The sequence below is a fragment of the Rhea pennata genome, chromosome 3, assembly GCF_028389875.1.
Source record: "Rhea pennata isolate bPtePen1 chromosome 3, bPtePen1.pri, whole genome shotgun sequence".
Taxonomy (NCBI): Eukaryota; Metazoa; Chordata; class Aves; order Rheiformes; family Rheidae; genus Rhea; species Rhea pennata.
This window is the reverse complement of record NC_084665.1, coordinates 14,753,161-14,778,372: the sequence shown is the minus strand read 5'-3', so window position 1 is coordinate 14,778,372 and position 25,212 is coordinate 14,753,161. Positions and strand designations below refer to the sequence as shown.

General features: G+C 38.8%; 1 protein-coding gene across 13 annotated transcripts in view; it reads right to left on the bottom strand.

The window, feature by feature from the left end:
• Window positions 1-25,212, bottom strand: part of RTN4 (reticulon 4) — a 68,660-nt gene that overhangs the window by 18,955 nt on the left and 24,493 nt on the right. For 2 of the 13 annotated variants that reach the window (XM_062571676.1, XM_062571672.1), the window contains exons 2-4: window positions 24,169-24,204; window positions 15,087-15,143; window positions 11,826-14,276 (exon numbers count right to left, since the gene is read on the bottom strand). The exons of 1 other annotated variant lie outside the window; for it this stretch is intronic. In XM_062571676.1, coding sequence (XP_062427660.1) covers window positions 11,826-14,276; window positions 15,087-15,102 — 2,467 coding nt within the window. In that variant the 5' untranslated portion in view covers window positions 15,103-15,143; window positions 24,169-24,204. Of the gene's footprint in view, window positions 1-2,376; window positions 2,504-11,825; window positions 14,277-15,086; window positions 15,144-24,168; window positions 24,205-25,212 lie in introns of those variants that run through there. 10 more of the 13 variants (XM_062571674.1, XM_062571669.1, XM_062571677.1 and 7 more) reach the window with 7 other exon arrangements.

Genomic DNA, 25,212 nt, shown 5'->3' with positions numbered 1-25,212 from the left:
TACTCCATGGGGGCCTGACTATGTATTGCTTCAACACTTCTGAATATGCTATAAATATAGGTCATACCATCTCCAGGGTAAACGTATTTCATTCTGCTTACCTAGCTGACTGATACCACAGCTTAAGACTTTTACCACTCCTACAATATTGCTTTCTCAACTAGCATGGACATAGCAGAGAAAACATGCAGACCAAAATTAAGTTCAGGTTGCCTTTAATTAGAAAATATTGCTTCAAGCAGAAAAATCCAACTGCGAACCATACTTTTCACTCTTCTCTAGTTTTAGATTCTAAAAATTTTAAGTTCTTCTTTGAGCAAGGAAAGAGAATTATGTTGTAATATTTGTTTCTATATTTACTTTGGGGCAAGATGAGTAATCTGTCCCTGAACTTTACCCATCATTTTTCAGGCCTCCAGAGCCTGATACAACAGAGGAAGAAAATGTGGCACAGGGCTTCTTCATCTCTTTATCAACAAATGCTATCAGAAACCATATTAGAACAGGCTTCAAGAACATGACTGTCAAAGCTCAGTTGCAAAAGAAGAGGAACCATACTGTTCTGCTTCCTCAAAATACTCTTGGCTTGCTCTATTTCATTCCTTTTTCTAGGCCCTAGCTCTAAAAAGTTACATTACAATTAAACCTCAAGACAGCCTGGGGACTTCCTTGGAAGGGGGAAGGGAAAATCAGGTACTAAAATAGCTTCATCTGCTTGAGAGAACACCACTATATGAGAACAGGGTGGTGGGAGAAGAGGAATTTAAGCCACTGCTAGTCATACCAGCACAAAATAAACACATAAGACAGGATCAGGTAAGCCTATTTGCTACCCTTTCTACTACATGCTAGTCATGTTGACATTTTGCAAAGAACACAGTTTTACAGAACTTGACTTACTGGCCTCTAAGCTAGTGCTAGAAAGCCAAGAAAGTCACAGCAGTATGGCCCTGCCGCACCTATACTCCTTTGGGTCCTAAACTAGCGTCTCCATGCAGCACTGGCCTCCTCCATGGGGCCATAACAACACAGGTTGTACTGATTTTGGTATTCCTGTAACTGCCCTCCTATGCAGTGCAGATACCCCCATGATGGGCAATTAATTTTAGAGACTCCATTCGCCTCAGAGCCTCAAATTCCAGGCTAGAAAATGTCTGCTTTCAGTTGCGGTGAGGGACAGACCATCACTAATCCTGCTCATGGTGTTTCAAAAGAAAACCTGAAAATGGGGTCTGAATACCCAAAGGTAATTTGCCTTTTGATTTTTACAGAAATCTTTCCTCTCCACCCTCCTTGTTTTTTTTAAGCTCATGAATTGGCCTGACATACGGAGGGAGCCTCATATTAAGAACATCCTACTAAATGCTACAGGAGAATTTTTCCTAATAGTTCCTAATACAGTTCTTTCATTAAAGCTTAGAATTTGAAAATCTGTCTTCCAAACAAAGAGTTTTCCCACTCCGGCACTTTTTTCCTACATATACAGGTTCTTTATGGATTTTATAGGACTTATGGATTCTAGACATCCACCAATTTTGCCCAAAAGAAAAAAAAATACAAATTTGAAACAAGTTTTAAAAAGGAGGAAAGCTTCAGAAGTGGGAGTACCACATGTGACAGGACCCCTTTAAGAAGTCATTCAAGTATCCCAAGATGATTAAAATTTTTTAAAGCCTGTCTTGTTGATAAAGTTTGAAGATTATGTATTCAAGTAAGGCTTAAACTCTTACACACTGAGTACTAATAATGATCCAGAGAGATTTAAAATGGTGATCTCCCATTGGTGGTTTCAGGGACAAAGGTCAGAGCCACGCTAATTTAAGGCTAGCTACTTATTTACTAAAACATTTTTGATTATGCCTATAAATTCTAAAAGTTAACACAATTTTATCTACAATTCAACAGAATCCTAGGCAACCCCCCCACACACATTTTTAAGGCTAGAAAGGAAAAAACATACAGTCTGCTACATTTACATCCAGTTCCTTCTCATAAAATTAGTAAGCTACATGAAATGCAGACACCAAATTATCTTTTGAGTTAATGATTAATATTATTAAATTATTAATAATTACACTAATATTTGTGCAGCAAAACATGCTGGTCTTTAATATGCTCTGCAGGACTGAAAAAGATCTGCAGACTGTCACACAAGCTGTTTTAGCTGTATAAATAAATTATTATTCTGCATTGCTCAGATTTACCCATTTTAACCTACAGCTTTCACAGGTTTTCACACGGTACACGCAGATCTTACATCTTTAGGGACATTCCACAATCAGACACACACTACAAGGATCATTTGCTAGAAACAAACCGCAGCATCTTTAGCTTAAGAAAGGAGAAGGAAAAAAAGGTGAAAGAAAGAACAAATACCCTTATCCTTCCAACTGCTCGGCTGACTGTCCATCTCTCCACAACCGATCTACCCTCCAGCTGTGAGTATCAATTATGCATACCAATAGGACAGCTGCAAGAGGAGAAATCTACAGGCTGGGCTGGGAAACATGGGCTTCCCCGCGGCGCTCTGCAGTGCGCAGCACCGCACTGGTGCGGCAGGCGCCGGTCAGCTGACAGCGCCGGGGTGTGGAGCGCCACTGACGCAGTGCCAGCTGTAACCAGGCTGCTACTGCTCCAGCAAGAAATCGCAAAAGCAATCTCCTCAGCGGTGCAGCCATTTGCTTCTTGCCAGCAGAACCGAAAAGGCGCAAGGCAGGGAAAGAAATTACTAGCACAAAGGCAGGCAGCTTTTCCCTGCAAAGCACCTATGCTGCATTTGAAACGCCAGTGCAGCAAGGCTCAGCGCAGGCTAACGAAAGCTGACCAGCCTTAAGCGGCTTTTCACAACAGAGTGAAGCTAAATGTAGTAATTCATCAGATGAGCTTTAAACAGATTGCTTTTTCAAACCAGGGTTAAAACACAGTCTACAAAATGCAGGCTCTTTCTTCACTTCTGTTTTTGTTATACATATGTCTGACTGCCTGCATGACCAACAGAGACCTCTTTGTAACTCATTGCTTGTCAACAATACACCCCTTCCTTAAAAAAAAAGAAAAAAGGAAAAAAAAAAAAGCTTGAACAAAAATAGAATAGGACCCTTTCTGTGTCCGTAATAAAAGTAAGAGGCTTGTGAAGAATACAAGTAGTCTCTGTGCCAGTATCCTTAGCCCTCTTGAACTGCTCAGACATATTTGTTCATCTTAACGCAGCACAGCTTGAGAATAGTTACCTCACCCTCTAATTCCCACAACCAAATGCCTTCCCTTTTAAATTAGCATGCGGCATTGTCAGTGACCAGAATTACAGATCTGAGGGCATTTTTTCTGCTTTTCATTTTAAAAAAACAATCTGTAACATGCATGTGTATTGTACAGATATAAAGCAAGCCTAAATTGGAATCTCATAATCCCAAAGAGGAGCTGTAGGAAAAAGGTGTTGTCATTCTGTTTTCCATCCCCTTCAAAAACATACAATTTCTAGTCTGGAATCACTCTCTAGTATTTGAGGCCAACAATAAAATGCTGAAAAACTCCCCAGCATTACCCTAAAACCTGTTAAATATTTGACATACCATATTCTTGCACATTTCCATGAAAATACTGTAGAATGGCTGGGATGGAGAGTCCAATCCAGGTTTTAAATAGCCAGCTTTACTTTTCATTAGGACAGACCGTCTTAAATGGAGAAAGATTACCAGTTACCTGAAAGCCCAGTATCCATCTGTTACTTCAACTGCTGCATACATTTAAGGCCTCCTTTCACAGCAGGACTTGGTAATGTATTTTTAATGCATATAAAGATGTGCATTTCATTCACTATTGCGATGTACAAATAAAAAGGCATACTATAGGAGGGAAAGGGATACAACAGTATATTCAGTTTAGTGCAATTGTTCAAGATTCCTTGCGCTATATTAAAGAAGTACAAAATGCAAGAAAAAAATCTGCTTTGGTCTTTCAGCTGAAATTCTCAAGATTAGTAAGAAAGCACCAAACCTTGTGTTCCCCCCGCCCTTCTGTTTCATGGCTTCATCTAGATGGGGAAAAATAAAATAAAATAAAAAAAATAAAATAAAAATAAATAAAATAAAATAAAATAAAATACAGGGGGTGGGGAATACCTGCAAAAAATGGCTTGTACAAATGAGAGCCACCTCCCACATGCACCAAATTCTTCTCAAAACTCTCAATTAGATTAATTCCCAAAAGGTTGTATTTAGTATCCCATTTAGAGTATTTTGCTGTTACATAAGAGCTAACCACCAAAATGATCCATTTTACACATAAGGCCACACACTTCTGCTACTAGTCCACACAACTGCTTTCAAGTGCCAACAGTAATATATAGTAGCTTTTCTCATTTGTCGTCAATTAGAAGCTTTAGAAAGCTGTTTCTGCTAGTTGGCAAATTCCTAAACGTACACAAAGTCTCTGAATTTCTTCTTGATATTCTTTACATTACATACTTAAAAAAGTACATTTATGCAACACATTCGTAAATACACATTTTGCTGTAGCCACACATACAGCTATAGTATGATTCTATAGTAAATTAGCAGTAGCCAGAGCACAAACACATGGCCAAGTCATACACTTTTGCAGAAGGGCTGTGCTACACTTCAGAATGGCTGTATTACAAGTCCCTACTATCCTCTGCCCTCAAACAAGCGATTAACTCCCTGCACAGCAGTTTCTCCCTATCCTTAAGATTCTTGTCTTTACTCTTTGCATACTCAACATTCATTCCTACCACTCCATGTAAATGATCCCAAGAAGTGTGTTCATGTATCTTGTTTCAGGTGAGGTACACCCATGTAATGCCATTCTACGTGTAAACTCACTTAGCGCAGAGACTGTGTCAGCAAACTTCTGTATAAACTTTATTGTTTCATCAGGGAAATTACATGCATGTTTCTGCACCAACACTTAAACCAAAACTTCCCAGTCAAGACTCTGTCACGTAGCAGACAACTAAAACAGATGCAGTGAGTCCTGAGCCTGTTCCCCTGCTGCAGCCTTGCAGCCATGCATTTGCTTGAAGAGTTCCTGGCTCACCATGTACTCACCAAATCACCCTGAACAGCTGGACTGACAACAGCATTTCAGCTTTGAAAAGAAGTCCTTATTTCTTGCACAGGAGGATATTTCAGATTACTGCCTAACGCTGCTCTGAAGGCTCATCAGTGCCGGCCACCGTGCTTCTGGGAAAGTTGGTTGTTTACACTGACACAAGCGCTCCATTTTCTCTGTAATTCTACCACTCTGTAATTAACTTTCAAGAGGCCTGGCTCTGCTAGTAGACTTAACTAGACTAGCCTTTGCCTCTCAACAGGCAGGACATAAAGAGCTCTGATGAAATGCTGTGGCTCTAGTCTGAAGAATTTCTTTCCTTAAGGGAAGTTTCACTCAAGGTTTTTTCCCCTACTTCCTCCTACTCTTTCATCAGTTCTCACCTCAGAACAGAAGTCTCCATTTACAATTTACCTGGTAGCATAAAAAACAACCGTAACCACCAAACTATCTAAGAACACAAACAGGTGAAACCAGATCAAGATTTTATGTTGAATTAAATGACTTTTAAATGCTCTTGAAGGAAACTTCAGAGGAATTCCAGGGCTTTCCTCCACCCCAGGGGGAACACATCCACTTTCCTGCTGCTGAATTATCCTCTGTATTTAACTGTACTACAAATACTGAAATAGGAATGAACCAAACGGACAGTGCTAATGTTACACAGGGCTTCTAACTTCTTTTAAACTTCATATAATTGTTATGACCTGGTAAAAACTATTTTACTTGGGCCCCCATGCTCTGGAAATAAAAAGAAAATCTTCCTCATTATTTCCACTCAAGCTACACTCTTTGTATAGCGCCTTTGTACTTGGACTTGACCTTTGGACTTGTCCTATCTGGAAGGGCCAAGAAAAGTACGGTATTACTACCTCAGCTGTACTTCTGTAACTGAATTACAGAATGCCCTGTAACATGCAGAAAACAAGATCCATCAGTCCCTCAGATTTAATTTAAAGGACAAACTCCAGCACGTTCATCAACAAATGTCTGCCAAGCCCGATCTTCAAAAGCACTCTGGATCAAGGGTTTCCTATGAAACTGGCTGCCCTAATATTCAAGAATTCAAAGCCATTTTTAAAACAACACAACACTTAACATGAATGTACTGGGAAGCTTAAACTGCCACTATGGTTACACTTTGTTAGACAGGTTTCTGTCATGGTCAAAGGTTTAGATTTGGGAGATTTCTAAAATATACTTTCTGCTTGTAACTCAATAACATAAATTCCTCCATGTTCCATATAGGATTAAAACAACAAAAAAAATTATTTTTGAAGGAAAGCATGGTTTTGTAGCCTCTTTGAGGGTCTATCTGAGCCATATCCAGAAATAAGGCATTATCAGTGAAGACAGTCTGTACAACAGAAGTGCCAAGATTTGTATTAGATACATTTAGTTTTCAACTCTAAGAATATTAAAGTGAACTTCAGCAGTTAAGAATTTTTTTTAAAATTGTAGTCTTCGGATGCAATCCTTTGAAACAAATCTTGTTCTTAAGTTACAGGTCCTTGTATAGTTCTGGTGGCACAACCACTAGATGGCACCAAAGCCCTCTTTTAGGAATACATCTTAAAGCACTACTTAAAGAGTCAGGGCTGCAGCACTGCAGTTTCATTTACACAGCCTCACCAGGAAGAGCCCTGAAGGGACCTGGGCATCCCTTGCTGCTGTTCGGCAGCATCCGAACAATATGCAAATATCCACTGAAATGAATCTGATACAGTGTATTTTTATGAAGATCAGAAATACATAAAGTCTGGTCAGCATGAGTGTGAAGTGGCAAGGTTATTATTTGTTTAGCAAGCTAAACATAGCATGCATTGAGAAATTTTAAGAATATATATCACCTAGGGTTTACTCTAACAGTGCTCCTTGCTGTTTAAGTTTTTATACATGGGAGTTCTGTTATTGTTTTTTTTTTGTTTGTTTGTTTGTTTTTTAAAGAAAAACAGCAGAGGAGTTTGTTTATAGTTAACTAAGGCTACAGTTCTGAATTGGTAATATACTATTTTATTTATTTATAATTTTTACAGTTATGAAATACAAGGTCCCTATGGTAGGACACCACATTAAAAATATGGCCAGCTACCCAAGAGTCCACCAGGCAGCATTACACAAACCCACCAGTTCCACCAGTGAGGCCATTTATGTTTGCTTTATTGGTGTAGTTTTACAATTCTGCAGAGTTTTAAGAGCTCCAGTTAGTTTGCTGCAGTCCACTGGCACTGTCAGAAGTATTATTTTATAGGTATACACAGATAAGCTCGCGCTTAGGTTAGCTTTCAACAAAAAGCATTAGTGAGTAAATAATCAAGAATATGAATTCATGTGTACCAGTAAGATAGTTCAGACAAATGTTTTAACACTTATCAGTCATAAGTCAACTAACTTTCAGAAAGGCTTGAGGCACAGTTCCATCTGATTCAGTTACGTTGACAGGAGGATAGAAAAATAGCACAGTAATACTAAGACTCAGCAGGCCAAACACACGCATGGATCCATTTCTTGGCTTTGTGAAAAATCATCCTTCCTTTTTGACAGTAAGAGGGCATGGACGTATTAGTGGTTTGTTTCACTGCTCCATTCATTACCTTGCAATTGCGTTTAGGTAGCTTGGTATTAAAAGTTGATAACCGGTTTAGTTGATGGCTATTCACTAGAATCTTCAGTCCAATTCTATATTCTAGAATAGAGTGAGTGTTAAGTTTTTAAAAAGTGCGCAACAGATTGTGGGGTAAAAAATGGACAGCACATATATTTGAATTAGTATTCTCATTAATTTGGCTTAAAAAAAAATCCTCCAGTGTAAGGCAAAAAAATACAAATATTTTCTTCCCAAATAATGCAACATGTGAAAAGATCAAATTAAAACTGCTTTAGAGAGTGAACACAACACTGAGAAAGAGACCAGAGACAGGAATCAATAACTCTGCAGATAAATTTGAAAGTGCCACAGTCACAGCAAAGCAGCTTCCTGAAGCACACCACTGTTACCAACTGGCTGCTGCAGTCTACTCTAGTTCCCCACAGCCCCCAACCTGACCCTGGCTCAGTTCTAGCCCTGGACAGATGTGTGTCTGGTCTCAAGAAAGGGCCACTGGCTGAGAACACAAACAGCCTTCCACTCCTTCCCCTCCTGCTCCAGCGAGTGTTTTTATTTACAGCTTCCCCATGGAGCTTTCTATAGACAGAGCAGCAAGAATCTCTCTTCCCCAAGAAAGGAAAGGGGGCAGGAGACCTGCATGAATGAGCAAGGAGCTCCTAGCAAAACTCCAACAGAAGAAGAAAGTACAGAGAATGCGGAAGAGGGGACAGGCTACTTCTGAGGATTATAGGAACACTGTCAAAGCATGTAGAGATGCGGTGAGGAAGGCTAAGGCCCAGTTGGAATTGAGTCTGGCAAGGGACGTTAAGGACATCAAGAAGGGCTTCTTCAAATACATCAGCAGCAAGAGGAGGACTGGGGAAAATGTGGGCCCACTACTGAATGGGCGGGGACCCTAGTGATGGAAGATACAGAGAAGACTGAATTACTGAATGCCGCCTTTGCTTCAGTCTTCACTTTTAAGGGCAGCCCTCAAGAATCCCAGAGCCTGGAGACAAGGGAGAAAGTCTGGAGAAGGGAAGACTTTCCTTTGGTTGAGGAGGAAAGGATTAGAGATCTCTGGGCAAGCTTGACATCCACAAATCCATGGGTCTGGATGGGATGCACCCACGGGTCCTGAGAGAGCTGGCAGATGTTATTGCCAGGCCACTCTCCACCATCTTTGAAAAGTCATGGAGAACAGGAGAGGTGTGTGAGGACTGGAAGAAAGCCAATGTCACTCCAGTCTTCAAGAAGGAGGACCCAGGCAACTATAGGCCAGTCAGCCTCACCTCCATCCCTAGAAAGGTGATGGAACAGCTCATTCTGGATGTCATCTCCAAGCATGTGGAGGAAAAGAAGGTGATCAGGAGTAGTCAGCCATATTCATGTTCAGCAAGGGGAAATCGTGCTTAACCAACCTGATCGCCTTCTCTGATGGAATGACTGTCTGGTAGATGAGGGAAGAGCAGTGGATGATGTCTACCTTGACTTCAGCAAGGCTTTTAACATCGTCTCCCATAACATCCTCCTAGATAAGCTCTGGAAGTGTGGGTTAGATGAGTGGACTGTTGAGGTGGATTGAGAGCTGGCTGAATGGCTGAGCTCAGAGGGTCATCATCGGTGGCACGGAGTCTAGTTGGAGGCCTGTGGCTAGTGGCACCCCCCCCCCCGGGGTCAGTACTGGTCCCATCCTGTTCAACTTATTCATCAACGACCTGGATGAGGGGATGGAGTGCCTCCTCAGCAAGTTTGCTGATGATACCAAGCTGGGAGGAGTGGCTGACACACCTGAGGGCTGTGCTGCCATTCAGAGAGACCTGGCCAGGCTGGAGAGCTGGGCGGAAAGGAACCTCACAAAGTTCAACAAGGACAAGTGCACAGTCCTGCACTTAGGGAGAAATAACCCTAAGCACCAGTACAGGCTGAGGCTGACCTGCTGGGAAGCAGCTCCGCAGAGAAGGACCTGGGAGTGCTGGTGGATGACAAGTTGACCATGAGCCAGCAATGTGCCCTTGTGGCCAGGAAGATCAATGGTATCCTGGGGTGCATTGGGAAGGGTGTTGCCAGGAGGTGGAGGGAGGTGATCCTGCCCCTCTACTCAGCCCTGGGGAGGCCTCATCTTGAGTACTGTGTCCAGGTCTGGGCTCCCCAGTACAAGAGAGACATGGAGCTACTGGAGAGAGTCCAGCAGAGGGCTACGAAGATGATCAGAGGGCTGGAGCATCTGCCCTATGAGGAATGGCTGCAAGAGCTGGGCCTCTTCAGCCTGGGGAAGAGAAGACTGAGGGGGGAATCTGATCAATGTGTATAAGTACCTGAAGGGAGGGTGTCAAGGGGACGGGGACACACTCTTTTCAGTTGTCCCATGTGGCAGGACAAGAGGCAATGGGCAAAAACTGAACCACAGGAAGTTCTGCCTGAACATGAGGGGGAATTTCTTTCCTGTGAGAGTGACAGATCACTGGAACAGGTTGCCCAGAGAGGTTGTGGAGTCTCCTTCTCTGGAGATATTCAAGGCCCGCCTGGATGCAACCCTGTCTAACATGCTCCAGATGACTCTGCTTGAGCAGAGGGGTTGGACTAGATGATTTCCAGAGGTCCCTTCCAACCTTACTGATTCTATGATTTGCCACTGCCATCAGTCTGTTATGCCCATTGAACAATTCAAGAGAGCCCTGCAAACACTTTCTGTTAAAAGAACAAAAGAGCTAGTACATTAAGTATTATGTTCAGGCTTTTTTAAAGTAATCCTGTCTCTGAAGAGTTAACTGTTGTGGGATGAAACCTGAGATACACAACAGCTGTTTTCAGATAGTACAATATATTAGAGAAGGAGCAAAGTCTTGCACAAAATCTGTTTTAACAGCAGAGGTATCACTGAAATCTCATCAAAAGAGAAACTCTCTCTCTCTCTCCCTCCTCTCTATGCAGGTATAGAACAGGTAGAACCAAAAACAGCAACAATCATACAGAACTAAACATAAAAATGTCTTCCACCTTATTTTCAAAATCCTATTTCAACTGTACCAAAATGACCTTCCCTTCTCCATATACCTGTTATTCCCTTTCAAAGTGCATTTCATGCAGATAACATACATCATGCACACAGGACTTCATGAACTGCAGATGGTAGCTACTGCATAAGTTATATTGTAGAGTTAAAACTAACAGTTAGTTTTCCACTTTAAACAGACTTATTGTGCCAGAAGCACTCCCACTAAAACCAGCTACTGCAGAAATCATAAGACTCTCTTGAAAAGCAGCAGAGTACCGTGGTATCAAAAAGCAAAGTAATTCTCTCTATTCTACAAAGAGCTGGAACTCCATGAGGCATTTATTTAGAGAACAGACCACAAAGGGGAAAAAATGTGACACCAGTCTCATCCTTTACCTTTCTGCTACTTTATACTATCACATTACTAGAAGAAAAATTTACTAAACTGAAGTCCAACTTAAAAAAAGCTAGTGTGCACATAAACCAATGTTAATGTTTACAGGTTACTGAACTCCTTAATGGTCAATTTTCTAGTAATCTGAATATTACGCTCCATCATGGGTATTATTTATTCTAAGCCTTGACTTTTATTCTAAGCTATGATAATAGTACAAGCTGCTAGTCATGTGCGTGGAGATGCGCAGGTTCTTTTCCAGATTCCAGACAAAGCAGTAGCAAAGGTATTTTTTTTAAGTTTAAAAGTGAGAAGTCTAATTGAACTCTGTACAAAAAGAAAGATATGAATCACAGACACACAGCAGACTGAGAAACTGGTGTTGGCTTACTACTATGTAGTAAGAGCAAGTTTGGAAGGCCACCTAATGCCCAGCCCATGGACAATCACAGAACAGCTTGTAATGAGCGATGACTTATTTCTGTATCAACAGATCACCAGCAGGAGAACTGAAGGCGAAAACTGAAGACAGCCAGTCCATCCCTGATAAACAGACTAAAAAAAAAAACAAAAAAAAAAAAACAAAACAAACAAAAAAAACCTAAAACAATAATCAAAATATGAAAGAGTGCAGACACTAACATTTTGTTACTCTTGGTTTACACAGTGAAGTCTTTTGGGGGAAAGAAACAAAGAAAAGACAAGTCATGGCATGCCTAAGTTTAGCTAAAGAATTATGCTGATTAGTGAAGTGTAAAACAGCATACACAGATTACCTGAAGATTTATTCAGCTTTGCTGAAAATATAGAAGTAGATTTTTCCTTTTCCTTAATAGAAGCAGTTTCTTTCTCAGCTTCCTTCTCAAAAGCTTCTGGTTTTACTACACTGACTACCTCTTTTTCAGTAGGTGAAGATGAGACATCTGTGTCCAGTAAGGGCACCATGGATACTTCAGGCACTTTGTCCACAGCCTCCAAGGACTTTTTCAAGAAATTAGTATCTTCTTCAGATTTTACTTCTACATTCTTTATAGACAGATCACAAGGTAGCTCTGGGCAAGGTATCTGCCTCTTCTCATCTTCAATTACATTACTGATCTCTTCACTTTCATCTTTGTGCATTATTTCGCTGTCAGGGATTTCTGCCACAAACTCAGGAATAGTTTTAGGATCAGCTAGTATCACAAAGTCTTCTGTCACTGGGACTGGGGAAGACTCCATGGGTGAGAGACTCTTCTTGTCTCCTGCTTTTGGTTCCTTAGCAACAGATGTATAGGCTGAATAGGCCACAGCATTCAGCTTTTCCATTTGAAGAGAAATCTTCTCTGCTCTGGCTGTTTTTGTAGGTGTTGGCTCAGATGGCAAAGCAGCAGTAATTCTGTAAGAGTCCAGTTCAGGTTGGAAAGATTCAAGATAAGGTTTGCCAGTGGCAGCTACTGAATCCATCAGTTCTTCCTCACGTTCATCATCAGTTAAAATATCCTCAGTTGATTTATTTTTTAAGATGAGAGATGGATCTTCACTTTCTTTCTGAGAAAAGTCAGGTATCACCTGGCTATTAAACAAGTCAGATTTTCCAAACTGGGGAGACAGTTTTTCAATGAATTCTTTGTGTTCAGGCACATCCTGAGAAACAGGTTCTGTTATCAGTGCCTTTGAATAATCTGTAAAGGATGGAGAAACAGATTCAGAGACATTTGTTTCTTTAATTAAGTCACATGCAATAGATATATAAGGAGCCTCTATATCTTCAGGAGTAGCACTACTCTCATGATCAGTTTTTTTAAATATTACTTCCTCCTTAGCTTCTGGAGCCTGCATCAATGGTACATGCACTGCTTCTTGGTGTAAGGGAGGTTTACTGATCTCCTGTTTTACATCCTCATAATTAGCAGTAGGAATAAAGGTTTCTAATGGAGAAGCTTCAAGCTGTACAGCAGATGCTTCTGCACCAGCAGTCCCAGCGTTTAATGGGGCTTCCATAACAATATCAGGCAATATAGGTGATGGGGCAGCTTCAGAGTCTTCAAACGAGGGACAGAGTTGTGTCATGGGTTTCAGAGTCTCTTGTACTGACTCAGAGGTTTGAACTAAATCAATCCTTGTTTCATAAGCAAGTTTTGTACATGCTGCATCATGCATTTCACTCTCATACGCTTCTTGCACTAAATCAGGAGTGAGACCTTCAGGCATATTTGCTGCAGCGTCAGATGACACTGTTGATAAACTATCTGTTTTAGCAGAGTCAGCTTCCTGTTCTTCCTGCTTGCCAACTGCTTGAGTGCCAAAATCACCTTGTTCTGTGCTGGTCTGAGCTTTCATTTCTGCAATTTCTTTCTCATCGTCAGTTTTATTTTCTGAAGTGTCTTCCTCTAGAGGAGAAAGAGATTTGATTTTGTTACCATCAGGAGTTACAGGGGATTCAAATTTATTACAAGTGATGTAAGTCTGCGAAGAATCTTTTATAGCTTCTGGGGTACTTGGGAGAGAATGATCTTCAGTACTGCCTTCACTCTCTTTTTCATAATCCTTCTGTACAGATATCTTATCTACACCATATTTCTCATCTAAACTGGTTTCTAATTTGCCATCTATCTTTCTTTCAACATCCTCTTTCAAGCTGCTAAGTCCATGACTAGCACCTTTTACTTCCCATATTGGCTCAAATGGTTTGAAGTCTACATATTCTTCCCTTCTAAGGGTGTCTTTTTTCAATGACCCCTTTTCTCCATCATCACCATCTCCGTATTTTTCTTTTTTGTAACAGGCGTCTTCCTCGTTTTTCTCAAACAAACCTTCAGGAGTTCCTGGAGATATATCCAGTTGCTGTGCAGGCATTTTCTCTAGATTAGGTAATTCTTTAGGGCCCTCTAGCTGTATTTCTTCTTTAGCTTGAGATAAAATGGCTGCTTCTGCTTTAGCAGATGGGGATTCCGTTTCTGAGTATTTTACTTCTGAAACATCTTTTTCATTTCTCTCTGTGAGAAACGGATTTCTTCCATTTTCTGCAGTTTCTTTATAAGCCTCACTTGCATTTTCTTTGTAAATGGCTCTTGAAGGTAATCCATCTGAGAGTGTATCAAAGGCTGTGTGCTCTTTAAAGGTATCAGCTGAGAAAGAAGAGAGAGAAGGAAGAGTAGCAGCAGTGACAAGCGAGACTGCAGTAAAATCCTCTTGACCAAGTGACTTAGTGCTACCTGGCTGCTCCTGCAAGTCCAGAACTTTTTCTGTGACCGTGGACAGAAAGGAAAGTTAGAGAATGGAAGTGCAATGCAAACTTTCATGACAGGTTCACATATTGTTAGTTGTTAAAGAAATTCTTCCAAGTACTATCACAAATACCACTAGCCATTAAAAGACTTTTAAAGTTTTTTTTTTTTTTTTTAAAGCTATTCTATTTTACCTCTTCTAGTAAAAAATATGAAAGAGGCTAGAGAAGCAGCAACTTTATGCACTGCAAAGATCAGAGTAAAGCTGAATGCCAGACAAGTGCAGAACACCCAAGTAGAGCAGGCAATATTAACAAAAGGGGCAGGGGGTGGAGGGGAGAGAGAGCAGACAGAGCATGTATGCGAGTGTGCTTGTGCATAAATATATGCATAAATGTGCATGCCAATTAATTGCTTTTTTGTAATGGGAATTTGGTGGACAATGTAGTTAAAGAAAAACCACTGAATAATTAATACAGACACAGATTTTACTTATATAAAATACTGCAGAAAGTTACTATGGATTTAATCTTTCTGCTAAATCAGTAAAAGCAACTATGTTTTAACATGTTAACAGTATCAATTTTTCTCTTACATCAAGGGTCCAAGAATTCACAGATGGCTCTGTCTTGTTCATAAAATATTGTTTACTGTGAAATTAATGCATATTAAAGTCTTGAACAGATCAACTGAAAATTTAAAACTGAAAAAATAGAAGCTATTCTTGGACCCATGTTGACTTTTAGTAAATGCAGACTAATTGGAAAAAGTTAATGAGATCTGATCAGAAATGCAGGACGTAGACAAAGGCGAGCAGAAAGAACTTGCCTGCAGAGGAGTGCATCAGAGGCGCAGATGTAGCAGGAAGAGCAAAAAGGGTCTCATCTGAAAAACAAACAAATAACCTCAGCAGAAATAAAGACTAAGTAGGTTGAAAAATGGAGAAAGCAAAAAAGGAGTAAGTTCCCAGTAAATCAACAGATGTACAACCAACATCTAGTTCCGTGGCTCTTTGTGGATGTAGATATAAGCCAGGTAAGTCAGGGGAGCCAGTGTTCAGAATTCTCCATTTACAATGGTTCTTTGTCAAAGTAACTGAGGCTTCTATACTCTTCTAGCCAGGGACTGATTTTAAGATAAGACATGCCATAGTAACTAGTCTATTTTCATTCTCTGAACTTCCACACTACTGAGAAGCTTTAGTATCTCTAGCAGTACAAAATAAACATGCCTGCCATTGATACTGACACACTGTTCTTAACAAGCTTTTTTTCAGAGGGTCTCCTAACTCCTACTAACTTGCATTAAAAGAGCAGTAACAAAGAGACTCTTTCAACTAAAAATTCTGGGAAGTTAAAACTGCATAAAGTTTTGAAGCCATCCATAAACAGAGAGTTGGTCAAGCATGCCAGTACTGACCAAACAAGTATCAATAAATGACTGCACTCATTATTATTATTTGCATTATGTTGTAATGTAGACAAACTGCCAAACGAAGGCACTATTTTAAATTGCTCCTTGGCATAATCTATGGAGCATATTTTGCTTTTCTAAATTTGTTTTGACCTTAACAGTTTACATAAGAAAATCCCAGATCCCCAATTTCCACCCAAAGAGCTAAATAAATATAGGGAAGAGAACCTTTCTACTAAGCTACAAAGTCACTCCACATCACAAATGCACTAAGGAAAGAAGCCAGATAATCCCAGAGTTTCAGATTGCAGGCTAGCTGTAATAAATGCATACAACTAAAATGTTTTACAGAACTGCATGAAACATTTAATGAAATCCCAGTGTAGAAGCAATTTTTTTTTAACTGTAAACAATGCCAACTGCTATTATGAACCAGACAGATCAGAATGAGTCCTCCTCTGTATTTCTACATCAGCTGCAGTGTTTTTATCTGATCCACTGTGGCTTGTTGTTGCTATTTTAATATTAATGTAATGGCACTTAAATAGAAATATTTCATTCTGGAGAGTACACAGTTTTCAAACTAATGCTGTTAAAGACTAATTACAGTTTGTGTTAAAGCATTACAATTAGATTTTGAATTTCAATTACAGACAACTTCAACTGTCTTCAGTTTGCTGTTTGCCTGGACAAAGTACTAGGAGAGTTAAGAACTTAAGTGCTGACTCTGTGCACTTTCAGCTTTTTATTTATTTATTTACTGTCATAGAGTAAAAAAAGCTATTTTTTAAAAAAGATGAAAGGCCAAAAATGAGAAATCCTTTAGGCCCAGCAGCACACACGTAATGAACCAGCACAGTAATTTTTGTTTCTGCATCGAACCAAGATTTTCTGTAATAACTATGTCACTTAAAGATACTCATGACCTGCCTGGCTTACCCAAATTACTCCTGAGAGTAGTTTTCCAAAAAGTCTCCTCACAGCCTACATTTCCTGTCACAATGTACAGTTATTTTTGTTTCAAGAACTGCATAACATTGTTCATCCTCAAGTGATGCTTATAATCCACAAAACATGGAAGATACGAGAAAACAGAGTAATAAAGTTGGAATGTAGGACTCAATATTTAGAAGGTTCCTCAACTCCCAATAAGCTAAAAGGACTTCTCAGTTTTCTAGAAATTGCATTTTCCTATTAAGGATCACACAAAGAAACCTCAATCCCAAATTTAGAACATGTTAAAACAGTGTTCAGTTTAATGGTGGCAAAAGTTTTCAAGAATAAAAATCACATTGGAGGACAACTAATCAATATGTGAAACTGGAGGTCACAGAGAACAACGCTCATCAATACATTGCCAAGTATCATTGTATGGCCTTTATTCCAGAAGATGCTCAACTCTGTGTACCCTCACACATTCGAATCTCTACTACAAGATGTTGCTGCTTCTGCAAGCAAGCTAGTGCAGGGCCCACTGGCCCACAGACAAGTTAGCAAGTCACTGATTCATAGATCTAGAAAGCAGAATTTCACCGAGAAGTCAGCTTGAGACCAATCCATCAGTCCAGAGAGCTGTTGTGCCTTCTTCATAACATTGTAGTTAAGAGCACAATGTTTTTCTCTATCTATCTATCTGTCAGCTTCAGTTTCTAGCATACCCAGCATGTCAAGAACCAGTGGTCTGCCTTAGATGTCAGGCTAATTAGCCTTAGGCTTTGCAGCAAGAAAGATCAGACTTCCCTTTTTCCCTCAGTGTCTTCCCTACACCAACCAGCAAGCAGCATTTCCTGACCGTACATACAGAGCTGTATTTAGGCATTAGATGCTGATAGTGCTGAAGTAGCTAATCACTTAGCAGTTAAATGCAGTTGTAGTGTCCTCACACTCCGTTCTTGAGTCTGCGTCAATCTATCATCCCAACCTCTTACCTGCCCATGGCACACTCCTCTTGGAGCACTGCACCCCTCTTCACAAGGTCCAAAGCCTCCAAGGACCTGCACTGCAGCAGCTCACCAGGGAGCTGGTAACACCAGAGGATAATCCTCCTTCCCTCCCCAAAGCCACATAGTCCAGTCTCCTGGGGACTATGTTGGAGCAGCATAACTTATTTGCTGGAAGGAGTTTCTGCTTGACAGCAGAGGATAGAGGGGCAAGAAGCAGGGTGCACCTGATGAGACTGGGCTGTGCAGCTTGAAGAGACTTCAGACCCCCACCCCGGCAGAAACAGGCAAGGAGACAGTAGTTCTCACCACTGGAAGAAAGGAAAACCAAGCAAAGTCAACAATAAAAAATAAAAATTAAAAGAAGGGACAAAGAAGGAAAACAGAGCTCACTGGATAAGGAGATAGAGAGGGAAATGTGCAACAAGACCTCAAAGGTACAGTACACTTGGTCTCCAAAAGCCAACTGCAACCTCCACCAAAAGTTTTAGCCTTAACAAAAATCTTTTAAATGCTTCACAGTCCTAGAGAGGTTTCAGTTTCTATTGAGGAACACTGATTTAGGAGTGCTAGCACTGATTTTTGGAGTGGTTCATGAAAATAGCACACTGCAGGAACTCTTTTTCATGTTTAGCTTCAATATACTCAACACAGAAATGTACAATAGCCAACTCAGTCACTGAATTCCCAGATTCTTATACTATAAGGATATTAAGCCTACACCCAAGAGTAGAAAAAGCCATTACACAGAAGTGCTATTTCCTAAGCAGCTGAGGAGAATCATCCACTTTCCCCATTACTCACATCAGAGTTGCTATTTTCCTGCTGAAAGGAAGAAGATACAAGGACTTTCCTGCTTCTGGCCCCGATAGTCACTCTTGAGGAGTAGGGAGAACAAAGTAGAACCTTTACAGCTACCACATCAGTAAAGCTGCTATCTGAGAGCATATGAACCACTCTTTCAGACTATAATTCAAATGATATTTAATTGAAGTGACAGTGAAGGGAATGGTATTTTTTCCAAGCAATGACATTTGCACTGAAGAATCTTTACTGCTGATGCAAGAGTTGGAGGTAGAAGCTTCTGGGAAACAGAATTGTGTGTGTCCTTTGGTAGATAAAAGGGGGAAAAAAATGCAGCATCAATCATACTTCAGTCTGGTGTACAGCACGACTGCCCAGACTGATGGACATACCACAAGCAGTATGCAGGCCACTTCAGCTAGCACTTGCATACCACTCAGAAGAGCCAACTGCCTCTTCCTGCCTTTTGCATGAGAGCAGCAACACTAATAACAGTTGCAAGCAATAGCCATCCTCATAGAAAGTCCCTGTGCACTCTGTTCTTTTGCAATATATGAAAGCATTTGGAGAATGTCATACAGGTATAAATTTGTGACAAGTCATTCATTTTGAGGGAGTAGTGGAGACTTCTGTGGTTACATGTCAAACACATTGTTGCAGATCCCTCAGTATATTTGCTCTGTTCTAGCACCACAGGCTCAGTTCAGTGAAAAGAGCAACTATTATCTAGATTTCAACTTAACAAACCCAGGAAATTTATTTTTAAATACAATAAAAAAAAAATCAGATTGGAACCTCATTTTTAGCAGTTTCCCCTTCACAAGCTCCATCATCATAATTAGCAATAGTAATAATGAGTAATAATCTGAATATGCTGGGAAAGCTACAAGTTAAGGTGTTTTACAGGTCAAACAAAAGATTCAAAGATAGCATTATAAAGAGTTTGTGCATATCCTGCCAGAAATCTGTACTACTTCATTTTTTCTTTTTCTTTCCTTTTTTTTTTTTTTTTTTTTTAATTGTAAAAAAACTGCAAGTAGGATTTATTGTAGGATGGATCCCTGAGGCTGGCGTTTTTGTATTTGCATATCAAGGGCAGAAACTAAGTGATTTAAACTAAAAAAAAAAAAAAAAAAAAAAAAAAAAAAAAAAAAAAAACCTACTAAAATTAATTCTCATCAAGAAAAATATGTATTTTTTCAGAATATCTCAAGCTCTAAAACGTTTTGAAATAAAGCTTCATATTCAAAATACCTTTCTTAACATAAGCAGCTATAGCAAAACTTCACTCAAATACAAAAAAAGATTAAGTAAAAACTGAAGACTTGTAACACGAAAGAAAAAATTCAGTAAAATGAACTGTTGGATTACTATTTTCATCAAAAGAGATTTTGCTTCATGAAATACAGCAGAATGAGGCCTAGAAATTAACAGAAGATCTCCATGAGAAAATAGCCTTTAGTACAAATTTGGTCTGCCAAAATTTGTATGGATGCAGTTTAATGATTTAGCTGCAGTATTCTGGTTAAAAAAAGATCGATTTTGTGAATGATATTCCTTTATACTGTTTATTAATGTAATACAAACTATTTTTTTGAGGAGAACTTTTAGGCAGACAGGTGATCTTTTCATAGCATTCAACCGAATATTAGTATTTTATTCAAACAAACACCCACGCATCAGTTGATGAGTGCTGTTTGCCTAGTCAGGCAAAAACTTAACAGCTTGGTTCACTAGTACACTCCTCTGGATCTTTTTCTTTACATACACGTATGTGAAAGGAGAAGCATTTAAGGAATGTCAGAATACATCCATGCACAAAAGCAATTCATATTGACTGCACTCCTATGTTAGCCAACATATAAAAAAAACACTCTGTAAATTTTATCTGAACTTCAATTACTCTCGAAAGAAACCTGTAGCTTCTCCTTTAATTAGCATGAACACTTGTGCTTTAAAACTATTTATTACGGTTTCAACTAAAACTAAGTTCCACCAACAAAAAAACAGTTTTATTTAAAAATAAAAATCCAACAGACACCAGTATGACAAAGAAACATCCTTTTAAAGCCCATTTTAATTTGTTGCTGGTTTCCCCACTAACCAGCATTGTTACAAGAAACTGATTTTACCAGTATGAACTCAAACCATTTCATAGAATATTTCATACCAACACTTTGGATCTTTGGATACAGAATTGAAAAAAAAAAAAAAAAAAAAAAAAAGATTTCCCAGACAACTAAGAGAGAAAGATTGGCTGGAAAAACTTCCAGAGAAAAAGAGTTCAAAATGGGGGGGAGAGGGGAAGTATACTGACAGCTCCAAGGAAAGCAACTTACGAATGGTGGAGGGGAAGAAGGAAAATAAATAAAGCTTCTTCAATACATCCTTGCCAAAGGAAACCAGAAAGCAGAGGGCTCTTCTGCCTAGTCACAGAATAGAAAACTTAGAATGTGTTCTGCCACAGGAATTAATACTGCTGACATCAAATGTCAGCAGCAGGTTTGTTGATCTGATACTTCCCCATTTGTATATAAGAGCTTGGTTTTGAAAAAAAGTCAAAGTATTTTGTTTCCTACGTATAAATGTAGACAGTAACCTTCATCCTGAGGAATGCACTAGCTTTAATAGGTGACTGTTATAGGGAATAACTAGATAGCACTTGATGGCAGTTTCAGTCTTTCAAAAATAAAATTCATTTCCTGGATTAATTTATTGTAGAATGCACGTTGTTCTACAAGCAACAACAAAAAACAGTTGGCAAGAATAAAGGTTTTAAGAATCCAGTTCACTTGTTCTTTGTTTAGAAAAAAAACAGTTCCTGCCCTTTTGGTTAGTAGGCATTTTTCTCTTACAGATCCAAAATGGAGCTCTGATTTTGAGTGGCCTTTCTTGTTAACATAAATTTTAACAGTAGAAGAATGCATGGCAAAGTCAGTTTACTCAAGGGAACTACAGCTGTGATATTACTCACATGTAACATGAAAGTGATATTTGCAGCAATTCTTCTGAGGCTGATAGAAAAAAGAAATCATCTGCCTGCTTCTTCAGTGCATCTAGTTGTTAATTTGTCCACAGTGAAGCCTGCCCCAAGGAGCATTTCTGATCTCCAACTACTATCTAAGCAAAACATACATACGTAGCAGTACTACAAAGTTTTACTCTTTTAGAGACTCCAGAACTACAAAAGCCTTAAAGCTTTCAGGCTGATTCAATACCCTCTCCCTTCAGAATCACAAGGAGGAACTGCCACTTTCCTTTGCTCCCCCCCCCCCCCCCATGCTGGTATCAAATGATTATGAAATTCAGATTAAGTTGTTACCTCTTGCTGTAAAGTTTCAAAGATAACTTACATGGCCATTTGAGAAAGAAGATTTAAACAAATGCAAGGAGAGTAAAGTTCTTAGATGCTTATTCCCCTACTGAAAAAGGAACGAGGGCATACAGCTTCAGAAGAATTTCATAAATGGAGTTTGCCTAGGCAACTCCTTTAAGTGATCTATTACAAAGCAAATGCTCTTACATATTTTACCAAATATTTAATGAATTCAAGATAAAGAATATTTGACTGCTAGTAGTATCTTTTCACATCACTAAGTCTGTCTGCAGAGCCACAACAAATAATTAGGTTTTCCCATTCAGCTCTGTTTAGTTTATATGTATAGTTTATAAACAGAAGTTTCCAGTTTAGGAGACAAAAGATTAAACCACTTTGAAATTTTTGAGGAATGTAGTTATATGCAAGCTATTACAGCAGACAGATTGCTGAAGTGTTAAACGAGAACAGGAGCTCTATTTCCAACATCTCGAAGGCATCAGAGCAAGGATCTCAAAAAGATCCATTAACTTTGATAATTAACAAAGATCAAGTAGAGAGAAGTTATCAGAAATCTTTTACAAAACTGTAGGTCTTATCACTTTGCAGTAGTTTCCATGAAGATCTGAGATGATACACCATTTGCAAAATGAGTTGCTATGCTGCATAGAAACTTCTGATTTTATGTTATTTGAAATAGGTAAGACAGTGAAGAATAGCTAGTTAAAAACATGTATTTTGAACAATGATAATCTAAGTAAATTTACTTCAGTTGATAGAAATATAATTCTCTAGACAGAAGTAGACATTTTCAGTGGCTTAAGCAGAGATCTGTAACTAAATTGGTTTAAGCAGACTTTCTTCAAAATCATATTTGTATTGTCCAACTTAAAGCTATTATTTGTCATTTCTAAAGCAACTTCTTTTTAATTCTCTTTTGGAAAAGTGACAACTGAGGTGAATTGCTCAGCACTGCAGATATCAAACTGTACAGCAACAGTGGTAAGGTATGCTATTTCATCATGCTTTTTACTTTATAGCTCAACAAGAGATAGAGAGAACCATTCTCCTGCACTACCCAGCTGCAAATCAAAGCAAGAACAGATGGACAAGCAAGGTGCTTTAATTTTGGCCCCATGAACCTTCTCTCCCTTACAATTATCAGACTGCCAAAATGAGTGCCCATTACAAGAACATTTTTAAAAAGACCATTAAATGCTTCAGACCTGACTGCGAACCTCAGCTCACTCTTGCAACCATTTTGATCAACAACACTATGGACAGGATCCAAGCAGCTTTATGGAGGATAGGGCTATATGCCACTTCCTATTACCAGTTCCTCATCAATACTAGCGCCACTGTATCTCTTATCAGGCATGTTCTGTTATTCAATGTATAAGAGGGAGGAAAAAAAATGCAAAAGAAAGAGAGAGGAAAAAAAGGTCTCATAGGTCAGTTTCAGAGAAATTCTGCTATTCTTATGTCAACTGTAACACAAGAGAACAAGGAATTCTCAGAAACACAAGGACACACACACCAGCAATCCACAGCTGCTATATGGAAAGTTAAATCCTTTGAAAGATGAAGATAAACTATTTGGCTTTTGGACAAAAGTTATGTGAAAGTGACACACAACAAAACCATCACTTGCATTAATTGTGCCCTGAGGGTTCGTGTCCTTTTCCCCAATTGTATCAAATGGTCTAATCACAAAAATTCCATCTTCCTACAGACTAAGTATTAGAAAGTGGGTAAACAACTCTCTTTGTTATAGTCAGATAACAAAAATGAAATACTGCACTATCACAACTAAAAGTAAATATTCAGTAGTGAGACTTGGAATGAAACTAGAGATCTTAAATAACAGCAGATATTCACAAACTCAACATTTGTATTTACTAACTTTGATTTTTTTAAAAATATACAGAATAAAAAAGAAGATGGAATAGAGAGAAACAATCAAGTCAACTACCAACCCACATGTCCAGTTGCAACACTGCACATGGCTTTGAGGATAAGTATTCACTCTTTGGCAACGTTTGTCACCAAAAAATACTAAATCATTCCTCTAAAAACATTACATAACTCTTCCTTAACCATATGTTGAAGTAAAAAACAAGTTTGAATTCTGGTACTGCTAAAAGCAGAAAGATAAAATAGTATCATCCACACTTATTCAAAAGCAGGTGATCTACAAAGCCATGAAGTCTTATGATTATGTTAACCTAATCCAATTGATTTCAGAGATGGTACCAATCACAAGATTTCCTTTCTTTGATTCATACAGAAGAAAATTTTCTCTGCTTTTCCCACAATTAAATAAATTAATATTTAGATTAACGAAATTATGATTGCAGAATATATTTATTTATTAGCTAAATTAATCTTTGAAGGAGATGTTGCTGATTTCTTTTAGCATCTACTCACAACACATTACCTTCTGTGACAAGCCTCTGACCTACGAATGTATAACCTGTAAAATAAAAACAAATTGATGTTTCAGATGCATTCATTTCAAAAAAGGGGAAAAAAACAGATATTTGAGCATTCATTAGGGGCACTAATATTCATATAGAAATATCTTTTAACTGAGCATTACATTGCAATGAAACTGAACATTACATACATACTGTCCTGATGTCTTCCCCTTCATTAAAGATGCTCAGGCATAAGTAGCACTACGCTATTGAGCTGCAATAGATTTTCATCAATATAAGTTTAAACTATCCACTTCAAGATTTTTCTGTCACTTAGATACAACTTGCATACATGAGAAAATTGATTTTCCTGTCATAAAGATGAGACTTTTTTAAAAAAAGTGTGCACTAGAAACTGTCTTCAGTTTGAGAAATGGTGTTCAAGGTACACGAATACATATCAAAAGAAAAAATCTTTCTTCCACCACCACAAGATGCTTCTTTCTGCCAGATGTAGCTTGTTTTCTGTTCCTCACAGTTCTCATGCTACAACCTGCTTTCTGGAGGCCTTGCACATGCTCTTTCATCTGTTTATATGGCATTTGCTTATCACACACAGAGGTCAGAGGTGGATAAGCATTACATAATTTTATCTTCTGTCAGAAGAAGAGGGGATAGCATAGTTCAAGAAGAACTGTCATGAAAAACTAATCACTGGATAAGCAGTAAGATTTTGACTTGTGACAAACAGAAGCTTAGGCTGAGAACATTGTTATATATTATTGTTATATATAAACATGTTTATGTTTATTGCAGTCTTGTGTCTTATTTAAAGATGCCTTAACAAACACATTCTTCCTATTTGATGAAGTTCTACATGATTGCTCCATTCATTAAAAAGATACAAGCCAAAGTTTATAGAACACTCCTAGGATAAAAAGCAAGCCTCATAGCAAAACCAGAGAAGGTCAAATTGGTATTCTTACCATTAGCACAGAGAAAAAAAAGAAAGGGTCAGTTAAAAAAATTAAAAAAAATATATGCCTTCTTTACACATTAGAAGG